At 36.2% G+C, this 27,105-nt stretch overlaps 1 protein-coding gene across 1 annotated transcript in view; it reads right to left on the bottom strand.

Moving 5' to 3' along the window:
* The window catches only part of CNTNAP1 (contactin associated protein 1), a 258,073-nt gene that overhangs the window by 136,625 nt on the left and 94,343 nt on the right, over positions 1–27,105 (bottom strand). Inside the window, exons 4-7 of the mRNA XM_053699377.1 lie at positions 26,575–26,722; positions 25,942–26,145; positions 22,813–22,997; positions 16,785–16,925 (exon numbers count right to left, since the gene is read on the bottom strand). Coding sequence (XP_053555352.1) covers positions 16,785–16,925; positions 22,813–22,997; positions 25,942–26,145; positions 26,575–26,722 — 678 coding nt within the window. The remainder of the gene's footprint in view (positions 1–16,784; positions 16,926–22,812; positions 22,998–25,941; positions 26,146–26,574; positions 26,723–27,105) is intronic.

The following is a 27,105-nucleotide window of genomic DNA, read 5'->3' as shown; positions in this document are numbered from 1 at the left end:
GGGACCTGCTGAGACCAGCTGGAAGGACACCCCGCTAAGCCCGGTAAGCGTCTAAAGATTGCAAAGAGTTTGAAAGGTTGGGATTCAGAACAAACTTTCTTTTTTGCTCCATACCCAACTTCAACTTGAAGCACAAGGAACATATTGGGGTAAGGGGGAATAATCTGTGTCTTTTTACCTGATCCATACTTGGCAAAACTCTGCTCTCTGGCTTATGCTAAAGTTGAAATATTGAAGGCATTTAACTGAAATTGACTTTTCTATCCTACAAGTTTTGCTGCTTAAAAAAAAAAAAAAGGAAAAAAAAAAAAAAAAACCTGCTTAAGAAGTTAAAATCAAGCTACTTTGAGAATAACCTCCCCTTTAATGAATAAAAGGCATAGCAAGGAAGTAAAATTATCTACAAAAACTATAAGAACTCTTTTATATCTTTGCCTTGATAACGGACTAAAGTATGCTTAAAAGCTAGATTCATATGTAACTGGCTTAAGAACTACCTTTTGTATTTATTAATCTCAGTAAGAACTGCAGCAAGGCTTTTTGGCCTATAGGAACTCAGATTGTTTTTTTTAAATCAGGAACTGGGTATTACTTTAATATCTAAAAATTAAGTATCTGTGCAGCCTTTTTTTTCTATCTTTATAACATGATATATTTTCTACTTATTGGCAAACAGAGAACCCATTCTTTCCAGTGAGCCTGTTAACCTCACTAAAAAGGGAATTTGTATTACTCTTTAGAAAAAATACCAGAATTTGTTACAACTTATAATAATTGTATAATTGAATGGCTTATCCCTGTTATTGTAGTCACTAAATTTCTTTACTAGATATTTAAAGGAAAAACTATAGAAGTGAGATTTATAGGGGTGATATATAATTTACAAATAGTCTGTATTTTAACTAATTGAGAGCCTAAAGGGCCAGAAATCTGTCACATTATAAACCATAGCACCTGTAAGAATACTGATACAATAGTTACTCAAAAAATTAAGATCTTGCTGCAGAGGCTGTAATATCTCTTAAAGAACAGATCTATATTAAGCATACAAAGTTGAAATTTAGTATTCCAAAATCGTATAAGCAATTAGAAAAGGCTTCTACATGAGATCTCTGCCTCTTTCTTTGGAGCTAGTGAACTGGCTGTGTTAATTAATAGCTCATGGTTTAATGAGAATCTTTCTTTTCTTTAGCACAGTAGTCTCTATTTACATTCCCTGCCAATTCTGGTCCAAACTCACATAAGAACATATTAATCACCCCTTTTCTTTTTTTATCCCCACACTCACTCCCAGCACTTTTTTTTTTTTTTTTTTTTTTTTTTTTTTTTTTCACTCTCAGCACCTCTTTTTTTTTTTTCACTCTCAGCACCTCCTTTTTTTTTTTCACTCTCAGCACCTCCTTTTTTTTTTTTTTTTTTTTTTTTTCTCTCACACGCACACACATTGATTGAACCCTTTTGCTTTTCTCTCTCTTTCTGAGTATATGGACAAATATATCACTTCCCCCACTTGCACTCCCAAGACTAATCCAGGTATGGCAGCAAAATCAAAGGAGCGCAGAACAAAAAACATAGAGAGCCCTGTAGCACCACACGACTCTATTGCTCAATCACAGAGCATAAGCTCCATAGAATCTCAAAACACACAATCTTTAGTCTCTAGTATCCTAGAGGCCATATCACCTAAATTTGATTCCCTAAAAAATGAAATAAAGCAGGACATCGCATCACTAGCAATAGAAGTGAAACAGTTCGCTGGTAGACTACAAGAAATAGAACAGAGAATTTCTGATCTTGAGGATAAGACAAATATTCAGACCCCAAAAATTGAGGGAAACCAAAAGTTAATAAATAAACTCCAAGCTAAAATAGATGATCTTGAGAATAGGGCAAGGAGGAATAATTTAAGAATTATAGGATACCCAGAATCTGTACAGCAAGAAGATTTAATGAAATTCATGACACTCACACTCCCTCAATTGCTGAATATTCCCCCACCACCTACGCCTTTTCTGATAGAGAGAGTTCACAGATTGGGGAGATCTCCAAATGTCTCTAAACCAAGACCAATTATCGCAAAATTTTTAAATTATCAGGATAAATTGCTGTTTATGCAATATTACAGAAAAAAGCAGCTCTTGGTCTATGAGGGCTCAAAGATATTGTTATTTCAAGATTTCTCTATGGAGATATCTTCTAAGAGAAAGGAGCTCTCCCCAGTCTGTGGAAAAATGCTAAAGGTCGGCTGGCAAGCCACAGTTATCTATCCTGCTAGGCTCAAGGTAACTGTAGAAGGTCAAACTTTTTTTTTTCAAACAGTAGCCGAGGCAGAGAGAAAATTAGCAGAGCATGGGTTTTAACCATCGCTTAGATAAATTTTTTCTATGTTTCTTTTTCTCCCATACCATTAATAAATTCTTGCATATCTACACCATGATATTAATAATAGATAAACTTTTTGTAATTCCAGAGCTGAGGGAGACCTTTGTTTCTTTCCTTTTTTCTCCTTATTTATTTATTTTATTTTTTCTTTTATTTTTTTTATTTATTTATTTATTTTTCTTTTATTTTTTTGTTGTTGCATATCTGCTACTTACACCAATAAATATATACTAGATGGGTAAAAATCTTAGACTCACAACATGGAACATAGGGGGAATTACATCCCCTATTAAACGAAAAATGATTTTATCACACCTACAAAGGATTAATACATCAATAGCATTAATTCAAGAGACACATTTAAATCTAGAGGAATCCATGAAACTTAAATCGACATGGGTGTCAGAAGTAATTTGCGCTCCGACCTCCAATAGAAAAAACGGGGTAGCTATTTTACTAGGAAAAAAATTAGTATATGACAAACTACTCACAATAGTAGACTTAGAAAGCAGATATTTAATACTAAAATTGAAAATAGCAGGATCTATATATACAATATGCAACTTATATGCCCCCAACACAATTAAACCAGAATTCTGGGACTCCCTCCAATCTCAACTACTTCAAGTAGCAGAAGGTTATGTAATAGTTGCAGGTGATTTTAATATGGCACCCCGATGTCCCCTCGATAGACTGAGAAGAGGTACTGCGCAAAAAAAAACTAAAAAAGATAACTTGGAAGCAAAAATTTTTAACACTATCTTTCAAAATCTAGCCGTCAGAGATATCTGGCGGGTCCAAAACCCGGATTTAAAAAATTATACATGTTATTCAAAGGCATTTAAATCATTATCCAGAATTGATCTTATTCTAGTAAATGATAGCTTATATCAAAGAGGAGCCAGAGCTACCATTTCAGAAATTTGTATCTCAGATCACGCCCCTGTGATGCTAGATATCCCAGTAAATAATCTATCTACAAGAAGAGCGCGTTTTTTCTATCCAAAATATTTAAATAACGATCCGAAATTCAGTAATTGGCTAAAAAATAAACTAGAAGAATTTTTTCAGTTTAATATTGGATCAGTATCTAACTTCTCAGTTGTCTGGGAGACAGCGAAAGCGGTATTAAGGGGAGAAATCATCGCCTATATGGCGAGGGGCAAGCGTAATTCTCGATTAAAGGAAAAGCAACTAACAGCAGCAGTAAGTAATGCTTATAACAGATTTTTAAATTTTCAATCAGAAGAAAACTGGACTAGATATGCCAAATTGAAAAAAGAACGGGATTCCTTCTTAACAGCCTCAACAATTCGATCAGAACTAAAATATCAAGCGAACCTATATAAATATGGAAATAAATCAGGTAAGCTGCTATCTAAACTAGTAAAAAACTTTAAACAATCACCAACAATAGAATCAATACAGATCAAGGATAGTCATTTGAATGCCCCAGAAGACATATTGGAATCTTTTTACCAACATTATAAAATAATTTATTCATCTACACCTATGGATAAGTCGGCTAGGGATGTGTTCTGGAAAGACTTAAAGATCACGAAATTCAAATCTGAGTTCAGCCAGAAATTAAATGGGCCCATTTCTGAGCTCGAAGTCTCAAAAGCTATCCAATCATTAAAACTTGAGAAAGCTCCAGGTCCGGACGCAATGCCTAACGATTTTTATAAAATCATGGCACCTACCTTAATTCCCCACTTAACTAAACTCTTTAACCAATATTTCTCAGGCGAGGTCCAAATACCAAATACATTTTTAGAATCTAATACTATCTTTCTACTTAAACCTGGGAAAGATCCAGTGAACAGGGACTCATATAGACCAATAGCACTGTTAAACTCAGATTATAAGATATTCACATCAATTTTAGCAGCAAGATTACAAGAGGGGATAGCAGATGTCATTCATAAAGACCAAGTGGGCTTTATTCGCAACCGCAGTTCAGCAGCAAAAATTAGGCAATTACTTCTAATTATTGACTACTTTAAGAATGTCAAAGAGAGTACATTGAAAGAACAGTCTGATGCCGCAATATTAGCGGTAGACGCCGAAAAGGCATTTGATCGTGTTAATCATGAGTTCTTATTAGATGCCGTACAACGCTTTGGAATTGATAACAAATTTTATAAACTGGTGGAAAATATATGTTTATATTCATCCACGAGTCTAGTTATTAATGGGCATGTATCAGATACAATTAGAATGGAAAGAGGAACCCGTCAAGGATGTCCTCTTTCACCTCTATTATTCAACCTAGCAATTGAACCACTTGCACTGAAAGTTAGACATCAGATTGAGGGAATAAAAATTCATAAAAAAGAGGTGAAGGTCTCCCTATATGCCGATGACCTGCTACTATATATCTCAAACACATCGTCAAATATTCCCAAATTTAATAAAATAGTAGATTTATACGGTCGATGCTCAGGATATAAAATAAACAACACAAAGTCTGAACTATTGTGGCTGAGGAAAATGAAAGATTCCTGCACAAAACATCCTTACAAACTAGTTACAAGTTCCTTTAGGTATCTAGGAATCATAATATCAGATAATCCTAAAGATTGGTACTCTCTAAATATATCTCCTATATTAAAACAAGCTCTGAGCTATATGAAGAATTGGCAACATCTGCCACTCTCCATCTCAGGGCGAATAGCTCTTTACAAAATGACTATCCTTCCTAAGATTCTCTATATCTTGCAGAACCTTCCTGTTCTGATTAAAATATATGATATAAAGAAATTTAATTCTACTCTTAGAAGTTTTATATGGTATTCAAAAAAACCTAGAATTTCACTTCAAAAACTAGCCTTCCCTAAACAATATGCCGGACTGGCACTCTCTGATCTGCATTCCTATAATCTTGTTTTTCTAGGTCGTATAGCTTCTGACTGGATAGCAGAAGCAGATTATTTCACAGACAATGATCTTGAGGCAAACATAATATTCCCTCTAATTCCACTATCTTTGCTGCACTTGTCTTATAACTCTATTCCTAAACAAGTAAAGAAGTTTAAAACAATCTTTATAATCATTAAGGCGTGGAAAAAGATTGGAGCAAAAGTTGGAATTAACACAGATATACCTAAACATCAAACCCTTATTGGTAATCCAGAATTCCAAGAAGGAACTTCTTCACCCATTCTGATGAAATGGAAGAGGCAGGGAATATACTATGCACGACAAGTGGTTAATTTTGAGACGGGGAACATTAAATCCTTTGAAGACTTAAAACAAGAATATAGCTTGGATAATCGTGACTTTTTTACATATCTGCAAGTTAGACACTACGTAACGCAATTAATTCATAAGTTCCCGTGGAACTGGACATGGGGTAGGTTAGGGAATTGGCCAGTTCTGATTAAAGCCGGACTTACCTCTATCTCTTCATGGTACACATATATGGTAGGGTTTAAGGGTGAAGAGTGCGTCAAACAAATAGCTCAAAAATGGACAAACCTCTTTATGATTAATATTGATCATAAGAAGCAGGTTTTACGTTCTATAGTCTTACTTTTTGAGACCACAATAGCTGAGACTTGGAGGGAGTCCCATGTGAAACTCATACACTTAACATACTATTCCCCAGATAAAGGTTATAAATGGCATAATACAAACTTTAATAGCTGCCCCAAATGTAGATTACCAGCGGCCGACATAATTCATGTATTATGGTCTTGCCCTAAACTGCAACAACTCTGGCTCAAAATAGAATTTTGGATAGAAAAAGTCTTAAAAATAACTCCTCTAAAGCTTACAGGCATAGATATAATTTTCTTGAAAGATAAGAGTCCAACTTTAAAAGAAGTAAGAATAATAAATCTAATCATTTTAGCAGCTAGAAATTTGTTATTTAAGGACTGGAAGCACAATATTATACCATCAATAACAGAGATTAAAAACTATCTTAGGAAACAATGTATAGTTGAACAACTAGCAACGAACTTGAATTCGGAGCAAGAGATAACTAGCTTTTTTCGAAAGTGGTCAAGATTTATTAGGATATTCCCCCCTAGCGAGATTGATACTCTAATCTATCCATTTCGGAATACCGAAATTGTGTTATTAGACATATGGTAACTTAACTTATCTTATCTGAACAACAAACAGCTCTTTTTTTTTTTTTTTTTTTTTTTTTTTTTTTTTTTGTTTCCCCCTTCCCTTCCCTCTCCCCCTCAGCTCTGGACATAATTTGATACATTCAAAAGTAAAAGGAGAAAAAGAGAAAAAGAAAAAGGAAAGCAAACAATCTAACACAAGAAATAGTTAAGTTAATCCATTCCAGGAATATTATCTCTCTGGTTTATTTTTGTTATTTTAAAAGGAAAATCCAGCAGACTTATATCTAGTCAGATTGAACTAAGTAGTAACTCATATCAACGGTTCAAGATTAGAAATTTTTTTTTTTTGTCTTTCTTATTGATTTATCGAATTGATGTATTTGATATGAAATTAATATCTTATCATATGTTATCCTTTTAGAAAAATATTATGTTATGAACTCTTTGTTACTATGAAATCTAATGTTATCCCTGCTGATAATAAATAAAAGATGTAAAAAAAAATTGCAAGCTCTTTAATTGTATTTTTTTAATTCCCAAGAATATAATTATTCATTACAATGCAAACACCACAAATGAAATTTAAAGCCAAAAACATAAATTCAGCACAGCTTACCACTAATAGTCTAGTTACTGATTTTATATTTAATTGTGCATGAAATTTCAGCTTTGCATATTTGTAATCGGCGAAGCATTGGCTGTATAAATACAAATTAATACACTAGGGCCGAATTATCAAGATCCAAATGGAGCTTCATGCCCCTGTTTCTGCGCGAACCTTCAGGCTCACTGGAAACAGCAGTTATGAAGCAGCGGTCTTAGTACGCTACTCGATAACTGGACCGCCTGGTCGGAGGCTGTGGACATCAATCCGCCCGATCCTATACGATCGGGCTGATTGACACACCCTGCTAGCAGCCGCGAATCTGCAGGGGGCAGCATTGCACAAGCAGTTCATAAGAACTGCTTGTGCAATGATAAATCCTGACAGCGTATGCTGTTGGCATTCATTGATGTCTGTCGGACATGATCCGCTGAGCGGATCATGTAGGACAGACCGATGATAAATCGGCCCCATTGTCTCGTCTTCCTTTCCTGGTTTTACTCACTTGGATGTGACTGCTAATAAAGCTTTGGACTTTTAATCCTCCGTGCCCACCTGTTGTGTTTTTCCATGCAACCAAGTAAAAATAGTGTTTTCATGATTAATTAATCCTTATCCCCGACTAGGAAACATCTCAGTATCATAATGACAAACAATTATTTTAGTATGCCTCTTCTAAGATTGGAGATTTGGTACAATTGTGTAACTCAGTGCTATTGTTTCTAAGAGACAGAACATCACCATATGCTGTACTAAGCCTTTTCTTATTCTTGTTCATTCTTTATAATAAGGATGTCTTTAGTTCTTTTCAAAATATGTTTTAATTTCTTTGCTACATTACAGTACGTTAAAATTGCTAAAGACCTTAAAATGACATTCCAACCAAAATTTAAATGAATTTCAATTTTTAACATAATCATTTTTGCAATATACATGTATTAGCAAAATGTTTGTAGTAAAAGCTGTTTCAAGAGTCTACTTAAGTATGCACTGTGCACCAGTATTTTAAACTCAGCACTTCCTCAGAGATCCTAAAGGGCTTGTAACATCTGGTAATGACTCCGTGTGTGTTAATTGCTGACATGATACAAGCACCACTGTGCAGTGTTTAAAATGCTGGTGCACTGAGGATATCTAGCTATGCTTCACATGCACGTGCAGAGACAAATGTTAACAATAAAACAGTGACAACTTTTACAAGAAACATTTTTGTCAGTACATGTATATTGCAAATATGACTAAATTCAAAGCTGCAATTCAATTTTGACTGGAATCTCCCTTTAAAGATTCCAGTCAATCCATTCTCATTACTCTTCGGTTGCCAACAAGAAACACATTACACTTAGCCCAATTAGTCTTTTAACATACACAAATTGATCTCTTAGCTGTCTACACATTTAACAAGAACAACCAACCAAATGCAGCAGTCACATTATTTTCCATTAGGAATTCATGTAGGGTGCTTCTGTGTATCTGTAATTGCATGATGCACTAACCTGTTAATAATATCTCAACAAATGACTACATACAAAATAAAACAACCTATTTTTTTATATATGTTTTTACTATATAACGTGCACAATGCAGAGGATTTAGACTTGTTTTTATTCTTCATAACATTACAAAAAGTATATATTTTTTACAATGTTTTATTTTATAACAAACGTTTAATTTATTTCATTTTATTATAACTTTATTAAATCTACTTGTAAAACTATTAGATAGTGAATAGTGATAAAAGCAAATTTCAAAAGGGTTTAAAAGTTTTGTAGATTTTATTATCTCAATAAAATCGTATCACTATGATTAATGCAAAAGTATCACTTTTCTCTCTTATCTGACAACGCACTTTCGCCGAGATTACGAGTTTGGCGTGAACAGGGGTGCGGAGCTAACAAGGCTTTTTTTTCTAACGCTACCTTAAGCCAACTCTGGTATTACAGGTTTTTTTAAACCTGGCGTTAGCCGCAAAAAGGTGAGCGTAGAGCAGAATTTAGCTCCACATCTCACCTCAATACTAGCGTTGCTTAAGTCAGCAGTAAGCTGGCTAAATGTGCTCATGCACGATTTCCCCATAAGAAACAATGGGGCTGAGCTGGTTGGAAAAAAACCTAACACCTGCAAAAAAGCAGCGTCCAGCTTCTAACGCAGCTCCATTGTTTCCTATGAGAAAATAAAAAATATGTCTGCACCTAACACCCTAACATGAACCCTGAGTCTAAACACCCCTAATTTTACACTTATTAACCCCTAATCTGCTGCCCCCGCTATCGCTGACACCTACATTATATTATTAACCCCTAATTTGCCGCCACGGACAACGCCGCCACCTACATTATCCCTATGAACCCCTAATATACTGCCCCCAACATCGCCGCCGCCTATATTATAGTTATAAACCCCTAATCAGCCGCCCCCAACGTCACCACCACCTACCTAAAATTATTAACCCCTAATCTGCCGACTGGACATCACCGCCACTTTAATAAATGTATTAACCCCTAAACCGCCGCATTCCCGCCTAACAAACACTAGTTAAATTTTATTAACCCCTAATCTGCTGTCCCTAACATCGCCGACACCTACTTACATTTATTAACCCCTAATCTGCCACCCCCAACGTCGCCGCTACTATAATAAATTTATTAACCCCTAAACCTAAGTCTAACCCTATATCTAACCCCCCCAACTTAAATACAATTTAAATTAAACTAAATTAATTTATCATAATTAAATAAATTATTCCTATTTAAAACTAAATACCTATCGCCCGGCTGGGTGAAGACAGCTCAAGGTAGGGAGATCTTCAGGGGGTTAGAGTTAGGTTTTTTAAAGGGGGGATTGGGTGGGTTTTAGAGTAGGGGTGTGTGGGTGGTGGGTTTTAATGTTGGGGGGTATTGTATTTTTCTTTTACAGGTAAAAGAGCTGATTACTTTGGGGCAATGCCCCACAAAAGGAACTTTTAAGGGCAATTTGTAATTTAGTATAGGGTAGGGACATTTTATTATTTTGGGGGGCTTTTTTATTTTATTAGGGGGATTAGATTAGGTGTAATTAGTTTAAAATTCTTGTAATTCTTTTTTATTTTCTGTAATTTAGTGGGGGGGTTTTTTGTACTTTAGTTTATTGAATTTAATTGTAATTAATTGTAGGTAGTTTAGGTAATTTATTTAATGATAGTGTAGTGTTAGGTGTAATTGTAACTTACGTTAGGATTTATTTTACAGGTAATTTTGTACTTATTTTAGCTAGGTAGTTATTAAATAGTTAATAACTATTTAATAACTATTGTACCTAGTTAAAATAAATACAAAGTTGCCTGTAAAATAAATATAAATCCTAAAATAGCTACAATGTAACTATTAGTTATATTGTAGCTATCTTAGGGTTTATTTTATAGGTAAATATTTAGTTTTAAATAGGAATGAATAATTTATTTAATTATGTTAAATTAATTTTGTTTAATTTAAATTATATTTAAGTTAGGGGGGGTTAGACTTAGGTTTAGGGGTTAATAACTTTAATATAGTAGCGGCGACATTGGGGGTGGCAGATTAAGGGTTAATAAATGTAAGTAGGTGTCGGCGATGTTAGGGACGGCAGATTAGGGGTTAATAAAATTGAACTAGTGTTTGCGAGGTGGGAGTGCGGCAGTTTAGGGGTTAATACATTTATTAAAGTGGCTGGGTTAATAATTGTAGGTAGGAGGCGGCGACGTTGGGGGTGGCAGATTAGGGGTTAATAAATATCATGTAGGTGTCGGCGATGTTAGGGGCAGCAGATTAGGGGTTCATAAGTATAATGTAGGTGGTGGCGATGTCCGGTCGGCAGATTAGGGGTTAAAATGTTTTATTAAAGTGTTTGCGATGGGGGGGTGGTAGTTTATGGGTGTTAGTGTACTTTTTAGCACTTTAATTAAGAGTTTTATGTTCCGGCGTTAGCCCATAAAACCCTTAACTACTGACTTTTAAATGCAGTCGAAGTCTTGACAGGAGAGGGTCTACCGCTCACTTCTTCCAAGACTTGTAATACCAGTGTTAGGCAAATCCCATTAAAAAGATAGAATACGCAATTGACGTAAGGGGATTTGCGGTAGCCTCGAGTCGCGGAAGAAAAGTGAGCGGTGAGCCTCTACCTGTCAGACTCATAATACCAGCGTTAGATAAAAAGCAGCATTGGGACCTCTCAACGCTGCTTTTTAAGGCTAACGCCAAACTCGTAATCTCACCGTTTATTTTGTAATCACAGATTTTCCTCTTGTATTCTTACTTGCAATTATATCTTAAAATGTGTTCTAACTAAAGATTGTTTATTTGGCTATCTGTATCTTTTTTCATCACCCAGTACAATTTAAATTGTAAACGTGTAACCTTATGGAATGCATAAATTAATTTAGGTGTAATGTGCTGTATCTGTATAACTATAGATTGCATTTCATATTCCTTTACAGATGTATTAGAGTCATGTAACCCCCAATTGTTGCCTTATTACATGCTCATTTCATTTCAAGCAACAATTCATATTTAAAGTAGTACTCTAGTTTTTCATTAGTATCCTTTTACATTTGTGTTGACCAAGCAGTTAAATTTTATGGCCACAAACCTTTTAGTACAATCTGCACATTAAGTGCTGCTCTGCACATTATTGTTTAAGCTATGAATTGTTGTCACTATATTCACAGCACCGAAGACTTAAAGTGCTAAAAATGAAATAAACCTAAGCTTGTGGTTCAGGAAATGTAATTAAAGGGACACTGAACCCAAATTTTTCTTTCATAATTCAGAGCATGCAATTTTAAGCAACTTTCTAGTTTACTCCTATTGTCACTTTTTATTTGTTCTCTTGCTATCTTTATTTGAAAAAGAAGGCATCTAAGTTTTTTTTTATTGGTTCAGAACTCTGGACAGTACTTTTTTATTGGTGGATGGATTTATCCACCAATCAGCAAGAACAACCCAGGTTCTAAACTTACATTCTTGCATTTCAAATAAAGATACCAAGAGAATGAAGAAAATTTGATAATAGGAGTAAATTAGAAAGTTGCTTAAAATGTCATGCTCTATCTGAATCACGAAAGAAAAAAATTTGGGTTCAGTGTCCCTTTAAGAACCAAAGACATTCATGTGTGTATTATTTTATGTATTTATTTACTTTCAAGCTCTCATTCAACCATGTCTATTTTTCAAAACTCTTAAAAAAAGGGACTCCCAATCCATTGCTTACCCATCCACGCAAACACACATATTAATTGTGCGCTACGAGAATCTCACTCTGTCTGCAACAAGCTTACTTCTACATCTAAATATTACATTTCTTTCTCCCTCAACTTCTGTGATCTCACTGAAATCTGGCTCTTTACAATAACTGAGACCTCCCCTGATTCACTATTATAAGAGGCCTTTTAATTAGCCAAACATCCAGGTCTGTTTAAAGACAGGGAGGTGTTGTTGGCACCCTACACTATCACCCAATCCTTTTCCTCACATTTACCAATACATTTACTTGATCGTTTTGCTTCCTGGTTGCTATACAGTCTCCTTTCTGACATTCTGGCCTTCATTCTTGGTGGTAACTATCATGGACTGATAAAGCTTCTCCACTGCTCTCATAAACTGACTGATTGTCTTCTCTACACAATCTAATCTCAGCCCTTTGGAAAGTGGCCTTACTTACAATGGCCCACATCATGTCTCATTAAAGGCTTACTCAGTTTACATACAACTTGCAGAAATGTTCCAATGCTTTTTAGCTTTATTGGAGGAAAACTTGCACCTCGGTTGACTTTTTTACACTACAGATTTATGCAAAACTGCTACTGTTATATGACCTCAAGCTCACCAATCAGATATACTTTCAACTATTTATCAACTTATTGTGCAACATGTTTGTTAAGCACTTTTATTGCTCCACCCACATCTCCCATTGTGGTCTCTCACTATCTGCAAATAGATTTTTTTTTCATATGAAATAATATCCCACCACGATAACACTCATATAAAATGATCAAAGTTTCTTGCGATTCCCAAATTAATTCACAAAGGTGGTTCCATCAGACATGTTGCAAAGTATGAGGTAGCTAACCTCTTACTATCCTCCTATCTTACTACTCTTGATCCTGCAACTTCACAGCTGCTATCTTCACATTAATATACTCTTACATATATATTTACATTATTCTTCACATATATTCAGTATCTCCTTAAACATACATTTTTCTCACCTATCCTTAAGAAACCTTTCATGGACTCTGCCCATCCTCCCATCTTCTGTCCTGTCTCTAGTAACTCTCACATTAAACATTGTTGAAGGCTGGTATATAAATGACTATGACTCATCCATACATCTAATTCTCTTCTGACCTTGTGCAGTCTGGCTTTCATCTCAATACTCCACAGAGTCTGCAATCAGCAATGTTAAAAAGCACCTGTTGACAATTAAGTCTAAAGGCCATTATTCAGTAGTAATTCTTCTTGACCACTGTCTATTCTTTTGGCATTTGTGACACAGCCCTCTTGCAGTTCTCTTCCTTTCTTATCAGTGTATCTTTGTCTGGCACACCCTCTTTTGGGACGTCACAAGGCTCGGCTGTATGTCCCTTTCTTTTTACAACCTACACATTGAGGCCTAGGTATCAAGCCGTCAACCTCAAATACGCTGGAATTCCGCAGCATATTTGTGGCGAGGCTGATTCGCCTTAGTTATCAAGCCCTGCTGCCCGGCAAAAGTAGAATATAGTGACGTAAGCTTCGATCCGCCGGACACAGTCCGACACAGATCAATTCTTACATCACTCCAGATGTTCCGAACGCAAGTTCGGCACAATCTGACTACTTTTGGGAGTTACCAAATGACTTTTCCGGCCCAGCGTACCTGGTTTTCAATCTGCCGCCCTGGAGGGGGCGGATCCCATAGGAATCAATGGGAGTCTGACCATAGCGAAAGCTCATGTTCGCTGCTGCCCGACATCCCATTGATTCCTATGGCTGATTGGAACAGCCAATAGAATGCGAGCTCAATCTTATTGGCTGATTGGATCAGCCAATCGGATTGAACTTCAATCTGATTGGCTGATTCAATCAGCCAATCAGATTTTTCCTACCTTAATTCCGATTGGCTGATAGAATCCTATCAGCCAATCCGAATTCGAGGGACGCCATCTTGGATGACGTCACTTAAAGGAACCGTCATTCGTCGGGAAGTCGTCGGTGGAAGAAGATGGCTCCTCGTCGGCTTGTCTGAAGATGGCTCCGCTCCGGATGGATGAAGATTGAATACGCCGCCTGGATGAAGACTTCAGTCAGATGGAAGACCTCTTCAGCGCCCCTTGGATGATGACTTCAATCGGATGGAAGACTTCTTCAGCGCCCCTTGGATGATGACTTCAATCGGATGGAAGACTTCTTCAGCGCCCCTTGGATGATGACTTTGGCCGCTGAGGATGTCCTCTTCTGTTCCATCAGTGGTCGGCTGGCTGAAGACGGCTAAAGGTAGGATGATCTTCAGAGGGGTAGTGTTAGGTTTATTTAAGGGGGGTTTGGGTTAGAGTAGGGGTGTGTGGGTGGTGGATTTTAATGTTGGGGGGGTTGTATTTTTTTTTACAGGCAAAAGAGCTGAATACTTTGGTGCATGCCCCGCAAAAGGCACTTTTAAGGGCTGGTAAGGTAATAGAGCTGTTAACTTTCGAAATTTAGAATAGGGTAGGGCATTTTTTTATTTTGGGGGGCTTTGTTATTTTATTAGGGGGCTTAAAATAGGTGTAAGTAGCTTAAAATTGTTGTAATATTTTTTTAATGTTTGTAACTTTTTATTTTTTGTAACTTATTTTTTTTATTTTTTGTACTTTAGTTAGTTTATTTAATTGTATTTAATTGTAGTTATTTGTAGCTAATTTATTTAATTAATTTAATGATAGTGTAGTGTTAGGTTTAATTGTAACTTAGGTTAGGATTTATTTTACAGGTAATTTTGTATTTCTTTTAGCTAGGTAGTTATTAAATAGTTAATAACTATTTAATAACTATTCTAACTAGCTAAAATAAATACAAAGTTACATGTAACATAAATATGAATCCTAAAATAGCTACAATGTAATTATTAATTACATTGTAGCTATCTTAGGGTTTATTTTACAGGTAAGTATTTAGTTTTAAATAGGAATAATTTATTTAATGATAGTGTAGTGTTAGGTTTAATTGTAACTTAGGTTAGGATTTATTTTACAGGTAATTTTGTATTTCTTTTAGCTAGGTAGTTATTAAATAGTTAATAACTATTTAATAACTATTCTAACTAGCTAAAATAAATACAAAGTTACCTGTAACATAAATATAAATCCTAAAATAGCTACAATGTAATTATTAATTACATTGTAGCTATCTTAGGGTTTATTTTACAGGTAAGTATTTAATTTTAAATAGGAATAATTTATTTAATGATAGTGTAGTGTTAGGTTTAATTGTAACTTAGGTTAGGATTTAATTTACAGGTAAATTTGTCTTTATTTTAACTAGGTAGCTATTAAATAGTTAATAACTATTTAATAGCTATTGTACCTAGATAAATAATTTGAAATTTGCCTGTAAAATAAAAATAAATCCTAAAATAGCTACAATATAATTATTAGTTATATTGTAGCTATATTAGGGTTTATTTTATAGGTAAGTATTTAGTTTTAAATAGGATTAATTTAGTTAATAAGAATAATATTTATTTAGATGTATTTAATTAATATTTAAGCTAGGTGGGTGTTAGGGTTAGGGTTAGACTTAGGGGTCCGGTAGCGGCGGTTTAGGGGTTAACATATTTATTATAGGTGGCAACGGTGTAGGGGGGGCAGATTAGGGGTTAAGTTTAATATAGGTGGCAGCGGGGTCCGGGAAAAGCGGTTTAGGGGTTAAACAATTTATTTAGTTGCGGCGGGGTGCGGGATTGGCAGGATAGGGGTTAATAAATTTATTATAGGTGGCGTCGGTATAGAGGGGGCAGGATAGGGGTTACTAGGTATAATGTAGGTGGCGGCGGGGTCCGGGAGCGGCGGTTTAGGGGTTAATCAGTTTATTAGAGTGGTGGTGGGCTCCGGGAGCGGCGGTTTAGGGGTTAATAACTTTATTTAGTTGCGGGGGGCTCCGGGGGTGCCGGTATAGGGGGTAGAACAGTGTCGTTTAGTGTGGGTGCTTAGTGACAGGAGTATCAATAAAGCTGGGAAAAAGCCGAAGAGCAGCGAGATCGGATGAGTGATAACTATCACAGTCCGCTGCTCATCGCCCCGTACTTGGTGCGCAGCTTTTTGACAGCTTTTTTTATAACTTTGGCGAACGTATTCAGATCCGCGGAGGCGATGTGAGGCGAGCTTAGGCGGGCTTATTGGGGCCGGCAAAGGCAGGTAAGTAGACACGTTGATAACTAGAGGCCAGATTCTCTAAGTTCACAAGACCATCAGTCCTAAAAATAACCTATTTGTAAGGGTGGTGTACATCACAAGGTAACTCATATGTGTGGTCCTCTACCTCCTTTAGTATTCAACTGACTTTTTGTACATATTACTCTGTCATCATGAAGCTATTATCATTCAGCTGTAGAATGCACTGAAGCTTTATAAATAAAGGAAAATAATATTGATTAAACCTTCCTCCTACCCACAAAAACTATGGTCTTGTCTATGTATATAGATATGAGAATTGTAATTTCTAAACTGCAAGATGAGAATCCACACTCACCACAAATTTTACGGATGACTTTTTTCTTCTTGCTAGGTCAGCTATATTTATTCCATTAAAATGAATGTTCTCCAGGCATCCCCGAAAGTTTTGCTTATGGGTGATACTCTTCTCTTGGTAAATGATTCCTGCAAAGAATATCTGTTGGGAAAGATCAGAGAGAGCTGGACATCTATATTGAATAGAAGGTGAGTAGTAATTCCTATACAGAAGCAATGAAATGGGACTGCAGGGGCAAATTTTACAATGTGATTGTGAAACCAGGCAATTTTTTTTAGCAATTTTCTCTTTATTCATTTAGAAATAGTTATTCTAATATAATGTATATTTTAGGAAATTATATTTTCTTTCTTCACAGATTCAGTGAGTGCTTTATTAATGGCACACACATACATTAATTTTCAATATAATTAGAAGCATATTTGCAATACATTTTTTGTTCACACAAAAAATATCTCTTTAATGTATAAGAAATCAGAGCTTGACAGATAACTTTAACAATGAATGCATCTGCCCCAGATATGGTGGCAGTTTTTGTGCACCCTCCTGTGCCCACATGATTGCCAGCTGTCCTCTGCAGAAATACTCAACGAGCAGTGGGTGACCAAGGGCCAGTAAATAGGGTTGCCAGATGTGGTCCATAAAAATACCAGAACACCTACAGGTGTAAGGTGGGGTCCTCCCAAAAGCTCAACCGTAGACCACACCCTTGATCCCACCATGTATATTTTTCACAACTGTGCAGTAATTTTATACCATTGGTTGCCAGTAACATACACTTCAATAGTTTTAAATTTTTTGATACCAGTAACACACATATGCAGTAGTGATTTGGTCCCCTTGACTGCCAAAAGCACACACAGCAATGATTTAACACCCTTATCAGTTTCACTACTTTTAGGCCATATTTTAAAGCATAGAGGCCAGTGATGTGCAGTCACTAGAGGCAGGTGAGGCAGTGCTTCACCTCTCATATGGGCAAAAATATATTTTTTTTATTGGCTTTAAAAAAAAAAATAATTTCCCCAGCATTTTTTTTCTCACAGCTATATGTTGTGCAATGGAGAGGCACAAGCAGGTCTGCCCACCATTACACAACATTCTGCACCACCTACTGGATGCAAGTGGTTAAGATCATTGCATGGCCCATAACTGCTTATTTGAGGCAGTCCTATTTGGGCTGAACCAATCCAGCGAGAGGCATTAGTAAGTGGAACATAGGGTTGGGGCTGGATGTTAAATCATATAAAACAAAACAAAAACGGAAAAAACTACTTTCATATATTTTGTTGCTGTCCTGTGAACCTGCTAGCTTTGCTAAAGTGAAAAACAGAGTTCTGTTCTTCCCCTCTAAGTGCAGTGGAATGTGCCACTGTCACTTCCTGAATCCTTACAGAGCAGGAAAAGAGGCACAGAGATCAGTGTTTCAGCCGCATCTTATTAAAGTAAGATTTTACTGAAAGGGATTCTGTTAGTGAAAATGATAATTTAATGAATGTGGTTTAGTGTTTTTTTACTCTTTTACAGCAGGGTCGTTTTTTTGTATTTTGTTTACTCAAACTTTACACCCACTAACTTAGCAGCTTGCCTCTGCACTTCACACTAAATTATAGACTAATTTTCTGAACTCTCTGTAGCTCTGCTGTTTTATTACTTTAAAATGCAGTGGTCCCTCTCTCCCCCCCTTGTGTGTGTGTCTCTCTCTCTCTCTATCTATCCATCTCTCTCCTTATGTGTTGTTCTCCCCCATGGTCTCTTTCTCTCTCTGTCTCTCTTCCTCCCCCTCTGACTCTCATCCCTTATGTAATGAAAGAATCTATAAGCATAATTTGCAGCATTAAAGTAAAAAGTATGTTTTAAACATATTTTAATGGGCATGGATTTCTAGATCTCATAATCAGAGCAAGCATTGGGTTATCTGGCAAGAGTTTCTGTTACAATCCTTTTAGACTAAAATCAGATGTTTGCTAAGTTGACCAGTTTTCCAAGACACCATTTAAAGGGACATGAAACACATATGAAACCCATATGCAAATTTAAATAACTTTCCAATTTACATCTAATATCTAATTTTCTTCATTCTTTTGATGTCCTTTGTTGAAAATCATATCTAAATATGCTCAGTAGCTGCTGATTGGTGGCTGCACATAGATACCTCATGTGATTGGCTCACCCATGTGCATTGCTATTTCTTCAACAAAGGATATCTAAAGAATGAAGGCGTAACCTAGCCACTGCCTCACCAGTCTCTGACGTCACTGATAGAGGCATAGGAGGATTCTTACATTTAGCCAACACTTAGAAGATTTTAAAAATACTGGACATTTAAGTGTCCCGTATTTTTGTATAGATTTTTAATGGACAGCCTGCTAAAATATTGGACTGTCCAGTTCAATACTGGACACCTGGCAATCTTAGCAGTAGATGGGGTCAACTTACCTATCTCAGAAAAAACCCCATGCCCACATCATACCTCAAATCAGACCCCCCTTTCCTTGAACCCATGTCATTTATACTCCCACATCAGAGTAATCACTGTTGCCTGTAGCCACAAGTGAGTTATTTGTACCTTAAAACCTCATCTCTGTCACATGGCCCTACAGGCCCTGTCAACAATGTGACAAGATCAGGCCCATGGCACTGCAGTCCTTGTCAGCCCTATACCCTCATCAGACCAAAAATCATACTCAGTTAGTTAAATGTCCATCTTTTTGTATAAATGAGCTGCTGGTTGAAATACCAGACTATCTAGTTCAATACCAGGCACTTGTAGACAATACCAAAGGTTACAGGGTAGATCAATAGCCATGCGGCATACAGAAGTATTTGCAACACATTGCAGAAAAGCTAAATGTTATTAGTTTGTATTTAATTACTTTTAAAAGACACATTTTTGAAAACTGACATATACGGCAAAAATGATTTCTAATTGTATTTAAGAAATACTGTAGTGCATTTCAGATTTTACCTAAAAGGGACATAAAAGCCAAAAATGTTCTTTTGTGATTAAGAAATGTACTTCTATTAACTAATTTGCTTTGTTCTCTAGGTATCCTTTTTTGAAAAGCATACACAGGTACGCTCAGGAGCAGCTATGCACTACTGGGAGATAGCTGCTGATTGGTGACTACAAATATTACTCTTCTTATTGGCTCACCCTATATGTTCAGCTATCTCCCAGTAATGCATTGCTGCTCCTTCAACAAAAGATACAAAGAGAATGAAGCAAATTTTATAATAGAAGTAAATTGTAAAGTTTTCTAAAATTGTATGCTCTATCTGAATCATGATAGAAAAATGTGGGGTTTTATGTTCCTTTAAGTCCCTTTAAGATAAATTTTGGTGATCAACACTATTATTATCACAAAAGAACAAAACTATATAACATTTTTAGACTTTGCCTTACTTTTAACTCTAGAACACACATTAAAACAAATTTGAGGAATCTTGCATAAAAGTGCACCGATTATATACAAGGTTAAATATATGCACGACTCACACAGTGGCAAATTAGTAACAATTTCATGCAAATGAATGGTTATTTCCAAAGTAAATACAATAAAATAGACATGACATAATTATTTCATAGAAGAGAGCAAATCTATAGTTAACTCTCCCACTCCCAAAAAGCATCACGAATAATACATTCTGATAATACTTGGCTGTGCTGGTTGAATTAAAAGAACCTAATGTTTAAGCAGTCATATAGACATAAAGATAGAGATTAAACATTTTTTTTTTTAATTTAAATTAAATGATGACAATAATAATAATTTGAAAATGCAGGGGATACACTTTTCAACTAGATGTAATAAAATTGTTGAGTCATTAAAGAGATAGAAACATCAAAAATGAAACGTGCATGGGTGCATTTCAATTTGAAGTATAAGCATTTTTGCAATATACTTCCAATTGCAAAAATGCTTCTAGTAAAACGTATTACCGTTTTTCAGCTGCATATGCTCATATGATGTGAGGGCCTGAGCACTAGTATTCAAACACTATGCCTGCCCAGAGACGTGTCTGCATTTCTTCTGATCTAATTTGTGTCATACAAGCTTCTGCTGACCCTCTGAGAAGGTGCGGTGTTTAAAGTGATGGTAAACTCTCCCCGTTTATAAAATCAGATCTGGAATGTTAGTGATATTTTAGATGGAGTTTAATCCATCAGTTGTAATCAAGATGAGCTAAAACATACTTTGTAATATATATCCAAAAGCAAATGATGATGCACTCAATGAAGTGAAAGGGCTTTTTATTAAAGTAAACAGCAACGTTTACTTTAATAAAAGTAGCCCCGAAACGTTGCTGTTTACTTTAATAAAAAGCCCTTTCACTTCATTGAGTGCATCATCATTTGCTTTTGGATACTTATTTGGAGTCTATGGGATTGGACTCTGTATGATTGCACCTACCATGAAATCTATGGATCATTGATGAATTCAGGTGTGCTGGTCCTACCCTTGTGTTCTTATACTTTGTAATATAGATATGAAATTAAAATTCCCTGTGTTCCGCCGCCCACTTCAAAAGTAAATTTTTCTGTGACCTAAGGGTTTGAATTGTTCTCCAATCAGAACTATAACTACAACAAAAGTGCCATATGGGGAGAGCCCAGATTGATGGCACTTTTTGATCATAGTCCCAAAAATCAAATGGTCTTATAGTTTGTGCACCTACAAGTTCCAGGTCAAGCTCTGCATCATAAAAACAAATTGCATCGTTCATACATCACCACTTTATTATAGCTATATAATATATAACTATATAAAACATTTAAGTGACTTAAAAAAACAAACATCAATAACAATTTGATGATACTGGGTCTATTTTAATAATGGTATTTGCTAAAATCAATTTAAAGTGGTAAATAGTGTAATGGCAAGGCTGAAACACAAGTTTCTATGGAGTAAGAGATTCATGTTGAATTCTGCTCAGACCTATAAGCCTTATATACCCGCTTGCTGACACAAACCTAGATCTTATCACTAACATGAAGCTTTTACACAAATAAGTAACAGTACCTCTTTATGTATGGCAACTCTATTTTATTGATCAGATCATGTTCAAACTGCAGGAAAGTAGTGACAGTTTGTAGCTACAGAAACACATACAGGCTACGAACTTGTAGGCGTTAGGAGATTGTGGTACACTTCAGATTATATTGCCTAGTTACATTAGCTCTGTAGCTGCTAATGGATTGGATTCTATGATATGCCCTCTGAATAGTAATGGCTTATGCAACGTAACAAAGAATAGGAATTTAAATTGAATAAAACTATAATTAGGCTGAGAAATGCTTTACACTTAATGAAATGAGTTTTAATCGCTTTAGTCTTTGTATAATAAATATTTAATTTAACTGTTGTCTAGTTACATACAGGAGAAAATACAAGGTTTTAAAAGCAATAAAATGTACAGCTATGTATCTGCTTAAAATGCTTATGGTCTTGTCTTTGAATCCAGTAATGTAGGCACGGGGCTACCCAATTAATAGTGGCATTTTAACCTTTCCGAATGCCACTAGGGTTGTCGCACATAAGGAGTTGCTTATTTCCTCATCTAAAAAGTTAGAAACATCTTATCGCCTTTCTTAAAGGACCATTATATGCAGAACTGCAATAATCAACAGATGTACAATAAAAAAACAATGCATCAACACTTACTCTAAATTTAAAAATGTCATCCATTTCCCTGCCCACCACATCATGTGACAACCAGCAGCAAATCTCTGGTGGCTAACATGCTCAGTAGGAGCTGGTGCCTCAGAAAGTGTGCTTATAAAAAGACTGTGCACAATTTAATAATGAAAGTAAATTGGTTAAGCTCTTTAAAACTGAATCATGAAAGTTTAATTTTGACTTAAGTATACCTTTTACTTCTGTACCATAGGGAAACATAATGAAAGCTAAATGTTTAATGGGTTACAGGATTACTGAAGAGCAGAGGTACAGCAGCTATTAGAGAGTCTGTTATGCTATGTGTATCACAGTCAAGGTCTTTTTCAGTCGCTTTAAAGCCAACCAACCTCTGTGTCCAGATCCAGCTGGTCAAAATCCCCCTTGCAGCGAATACGTTGTATTTCCCCATCCAGGGTTATATTAAGGTCACGACCATAACGCTCAATGCGTATAGAATGCCAATGCTGGTCATCCAGTAAGCTCCCTAACGTGGTATATGTATGGCTGTCCACTGGGTGAAGAGGACTGTGTCCTGAAGACAAAAGGCAAAGCGGGAAAGGAAGTGATTTGACATTCATGCAACAAATCACAATAAAAATATTGTATGTTCATCATTAAAGGGTACATAAGCTTCCAAATTTAATATTTTATAAACATTAGATACATAATATACATGGAAATGAGATTTAACGCTTACAAATAGACACTTAATTTTGCAATACATAGCCCCAATATCCCTAAAGTTTGAAAAAAAAGAGATTTACTTTCTCTAGCCAATCAAGAAGCAGCACAGCTTACATTTTATTTGGCTTTTAACAGGATGATGCTGTCAAACCTCCATAGTGAGATAGTGGATGGGTAGAGCAGTACATGGAAAAGTGCTTTTGTGCAACAAATCAACAAGAATAATTATAAATGAACAAACCGCATTTCGTAATCGTTTTATTCCAAAATGTGACCCTTGGTTAGCTTTGACTTTTAGGTTCAAATGCGATGTGTCAAGGGTGTTTCAAACTAAAAAACTATTGCCTTACCTGAACTTAATATTCTGACCAGAAAAGGATAACAAATGATAGAGCTAACCCCAATCCATTTATGCCACACTCGAACATCTTCATAGCATGTATCTTAAAATAAAGTATCTCACAAAAGTCAGTACACCCCTCACATTTTTGTAAATATTTTATTATATCTTTTCATGTGACAACACTGAAGAAATGACACTTTGCTACAATGTAAAGTAGTGAGCCATTAATGTCTAAACCGTTGGCAACAAAAGTGAGTACACCCCTAAGTGGAAATGTCCAAATTGGGCCCAATTAGCCATTTTCCCTCCCCAGTGTCATGTGACTCGTTAGTGTTACAAGGTCTCATGTGTGAATGGGGAGCAGGTGTGTTATATGTGGTGTTATCACTCTCACACTATCTCATACTGGTCACTGGAAGTTCAACATAGCACTTCATGGCAAAGAACTTCCTGAGAATCTGAAAAAAAAAGAATTGTTGCTCTACATAAAGATGGCCTAGGCTATAAGGAGATTGGCACGACCCTAAAACTGAGCTGCAGCACGGTGGGCAAAACCATACAGCGGTTTCACAGGACAGGTTCCACTCAGAACAGGCCTCGCCATGGTCGACCAAAGAAGTTGAGTGCACGTGCTCAGCGTCATATACAAAGGTTGTCTTTGGGAAATAGATGTATGAGTGCTGCTAGCATTGCTGCAGAGGTTGAAAGGGGGGGGGTCAGTCTGTCAGTGCTCAGACCATACGCTGCAAACTGCATCAAATTGGTCTGCATGGCTGTCGTCCCAGAAGGAAGCCTCTTCTAAAGATAATGCACAAGAAAGCCTGCAAACAGTTTGCTGAAAACAAGCAGATTAAGGAAATGGATTACTGGAACCATGTCGTATGGTCCAATGAGACCAAGATAAACTTATTTGGTTCAGATGGTGTCAAGCGTGTGTGGCTGCAACCAGGTGAGGAGTACAAAGACAAGTGTGTCTTGCCTACAGTCAAGCATGGTGGTGGGAGTGTCATTGTCTGGGCCTGCATGAATGCTGCCAGCACTGGGGAGCTACAGTTCATTGAGGGAACCATGAATGCCAACATGTACTGTGACATACTGAAGCAGAGCATGATCCCCTCCCTTCGGAGACTGGACCGCAGAGCAGTATTCCAACATGATAACGACCCCAAACACATCTCCAAGACGACCACTGCCTTGCTAAAGAAGCTGAGGGTAAAGGTGATGGACTGGCCAAGCATGTCTCCAGACCTAAACCCTATTGAGCATCTGTGGGGCATCCTTAAACAGAAGGTGGGAGAGCGCAAGGTCCACCAGCTCCGTGATGTCGTCATGGAGGAGAGGAAGAGGACTCCAGTGACAACCTGTGAAGCTCTGGTGAACTCCATGCCCAAGAGGGTTAAGGCAGGGCTGGAAAATAATGGTGGTCACACAAAATATTGACACTTTGGGCCCAATTTGGACATTTCCACTTAGGGGTGTACTCTCTTTTGTTGCCAACGGTTTAGACATTAATGGCTGTGTGTTGAGTTATTTTGAGGGGACAGCAAATGTACACTGTTATACAGGCTGTACACTCAATACTTTACATTGTAGCAAAGTATCATTTCTTCAGTGTTGTCACATGAAGATATAATAAAATATTTACAAAAATGTGAGGGGTGTACTAACTTATGTCAGATACTGTATAGGAATATAGGAATAGCCTCAACTGAGTGTTTCATGGAAAAAGATTCCTCTTGGCTCACCCCTGACACACATTCCAACAACACGAGCTTTCTCTAAGGTTGCATGCCTGAGTGATGGTCCATTTAAATAGACAAATTACAATTTATCGAGATTACTTGTAAAACACAAATAGTTACATAAATGTTACAAGTCATATTGCTAAAAACGTAAACTCTGTCACCAATCACATATATCTACCTAATCACATGACCCATAATCCACATAATCACATATCCTGTTGTCATGGTAACAACAAACACAATATACATGGTACCCAAATCAATCCAGGACACAAGTCTAACCATCGACTGTAATAATTCAATTCTAATGATCTTCATTGTATGAATTATGATTATAAATAGTGCATTATGAAAGCAAAAACATGCATTATCCTTTTAGTCCCTGGTACATCTTCACCCAGGACTACTATATCAGTAGTCTAAACTCATATTTTTTTATATAGATAAAAGCACTCAAATGTGCTTATTTATGTTAGTTTCAAAATAAGTATATTTATGTTAGTTTAAAAATAAGTATATACACCAATAATACAAGTGCTTTAGTGTGCAGTTTAGGTCCTTCATCATTAGTACATAAAAAAAAAAAACGTAAAATTCTAGGAGTGTGTAGATTCCACTAAGTGTCAGCTCAAAAAAAGTTATTATTTTGTTTATTCCATATATCTGCATCCACAAAGATTATATATGTTATTTTCACCACTTACCAAGACTCATCTGGAAGATCAGACGTGTTTTTTGCAACTCTAATGTGATGTAGTCTCCTTGAGAGCCCTCTGCGTGCATCAGCACTCCGTCTCTCTCAAGAGTCTTGAAATTAAATGATATGTCATCTTTCAGGGTACGGCTTGTCTTCCCTTTAAATTGATAAGCAATCAAGTCATCCCCATCAAAAGACAGAACATCATGACCTGAAGATGCAGAAATAAACAGGACAGTGAAGGCACATTAATGTGTGTACATCTCATTCACAGTGATTCTCCACCTAATAATTTAAATATCAATTCTTCCTTTAAGTGTGTGTGTGTGTGCGCAAAGGGACATGAATGTCAAGAGTATGACAAGCTAAACAATCCCAATATACTATTGCAAGCGACTTCACACCATTAAAACTCCCTCAGGTGCAGAAATGAGGCCATAGTTCCAAAACCCCCAAATAGCTCGCTTGTAAGCTCCAAAATCAACTCAGAACCTGTGCAAAACAGAACAATATATTAAACCTGTTTCTCCCACACTTATATAACAGTTAAGATTACTGTAAAGTTACAATTTTTGGTTTCAATCTATGCAATTCATTATACGTCCTATTACTATCTTTTAAATTGGAGATAGATACTTACTGTAGGGACAGCCAAATAAGCCTACTCGAAGCCCAATCTTCCCCCTTGGGTTCCATGCCACTGGTATAAATCTGACATAACGAGCTTTTATGGGGTAGTAGAGGCGATGTTCCATCACCCCTGATGTATTTACATTACCGAAAAAGGTCTAAACAATGACAGTAATGGGAAACAAAATGTCAGGAAATTAAAAATATATTCTACCTGAGATCACACAATACCTATGAACTTTAATGATTACTGTGCTAAATACTTGTTCATTAACCAATCTGGGTTTAAATAAACTTATTGGTTATAAAATAAAGGTGACACAATTATCAAAATCTAACACATAATTAAATTTAAAAAAAATTGGAATTTTTTTTTTGTTATTTTAAGATGTCTATATTTTTATAGGGTGGTAGCTCCGGAAAGTGTTAGCAGGCACTTTCCAGCGATGGTAAATGTATAGTGTATGATAATTATGTTTATCCAAGAATATATTTAAACGGTATACATGCACACATTTACTTGCAGCCACAATATATAATT

Source organism: Bombina bombina, chromosome 1 (assembly GCF_027579735.1).
Source record: "Bombina bombina isolate aBomBom1 chromosome 1, aBomBom1.pri, whole genome shotgun sequence".
Lineage (NCBI taxonomy): Eukaryota > Metazoa > Chordata > Amphibia > Anura > Bombinatoridae > Bombina > Bombina bombina.
Note: the sequence above shows the minus strand (reverse complement) of the source record. Positions and strands in the feature narration are given on the sequence as shown.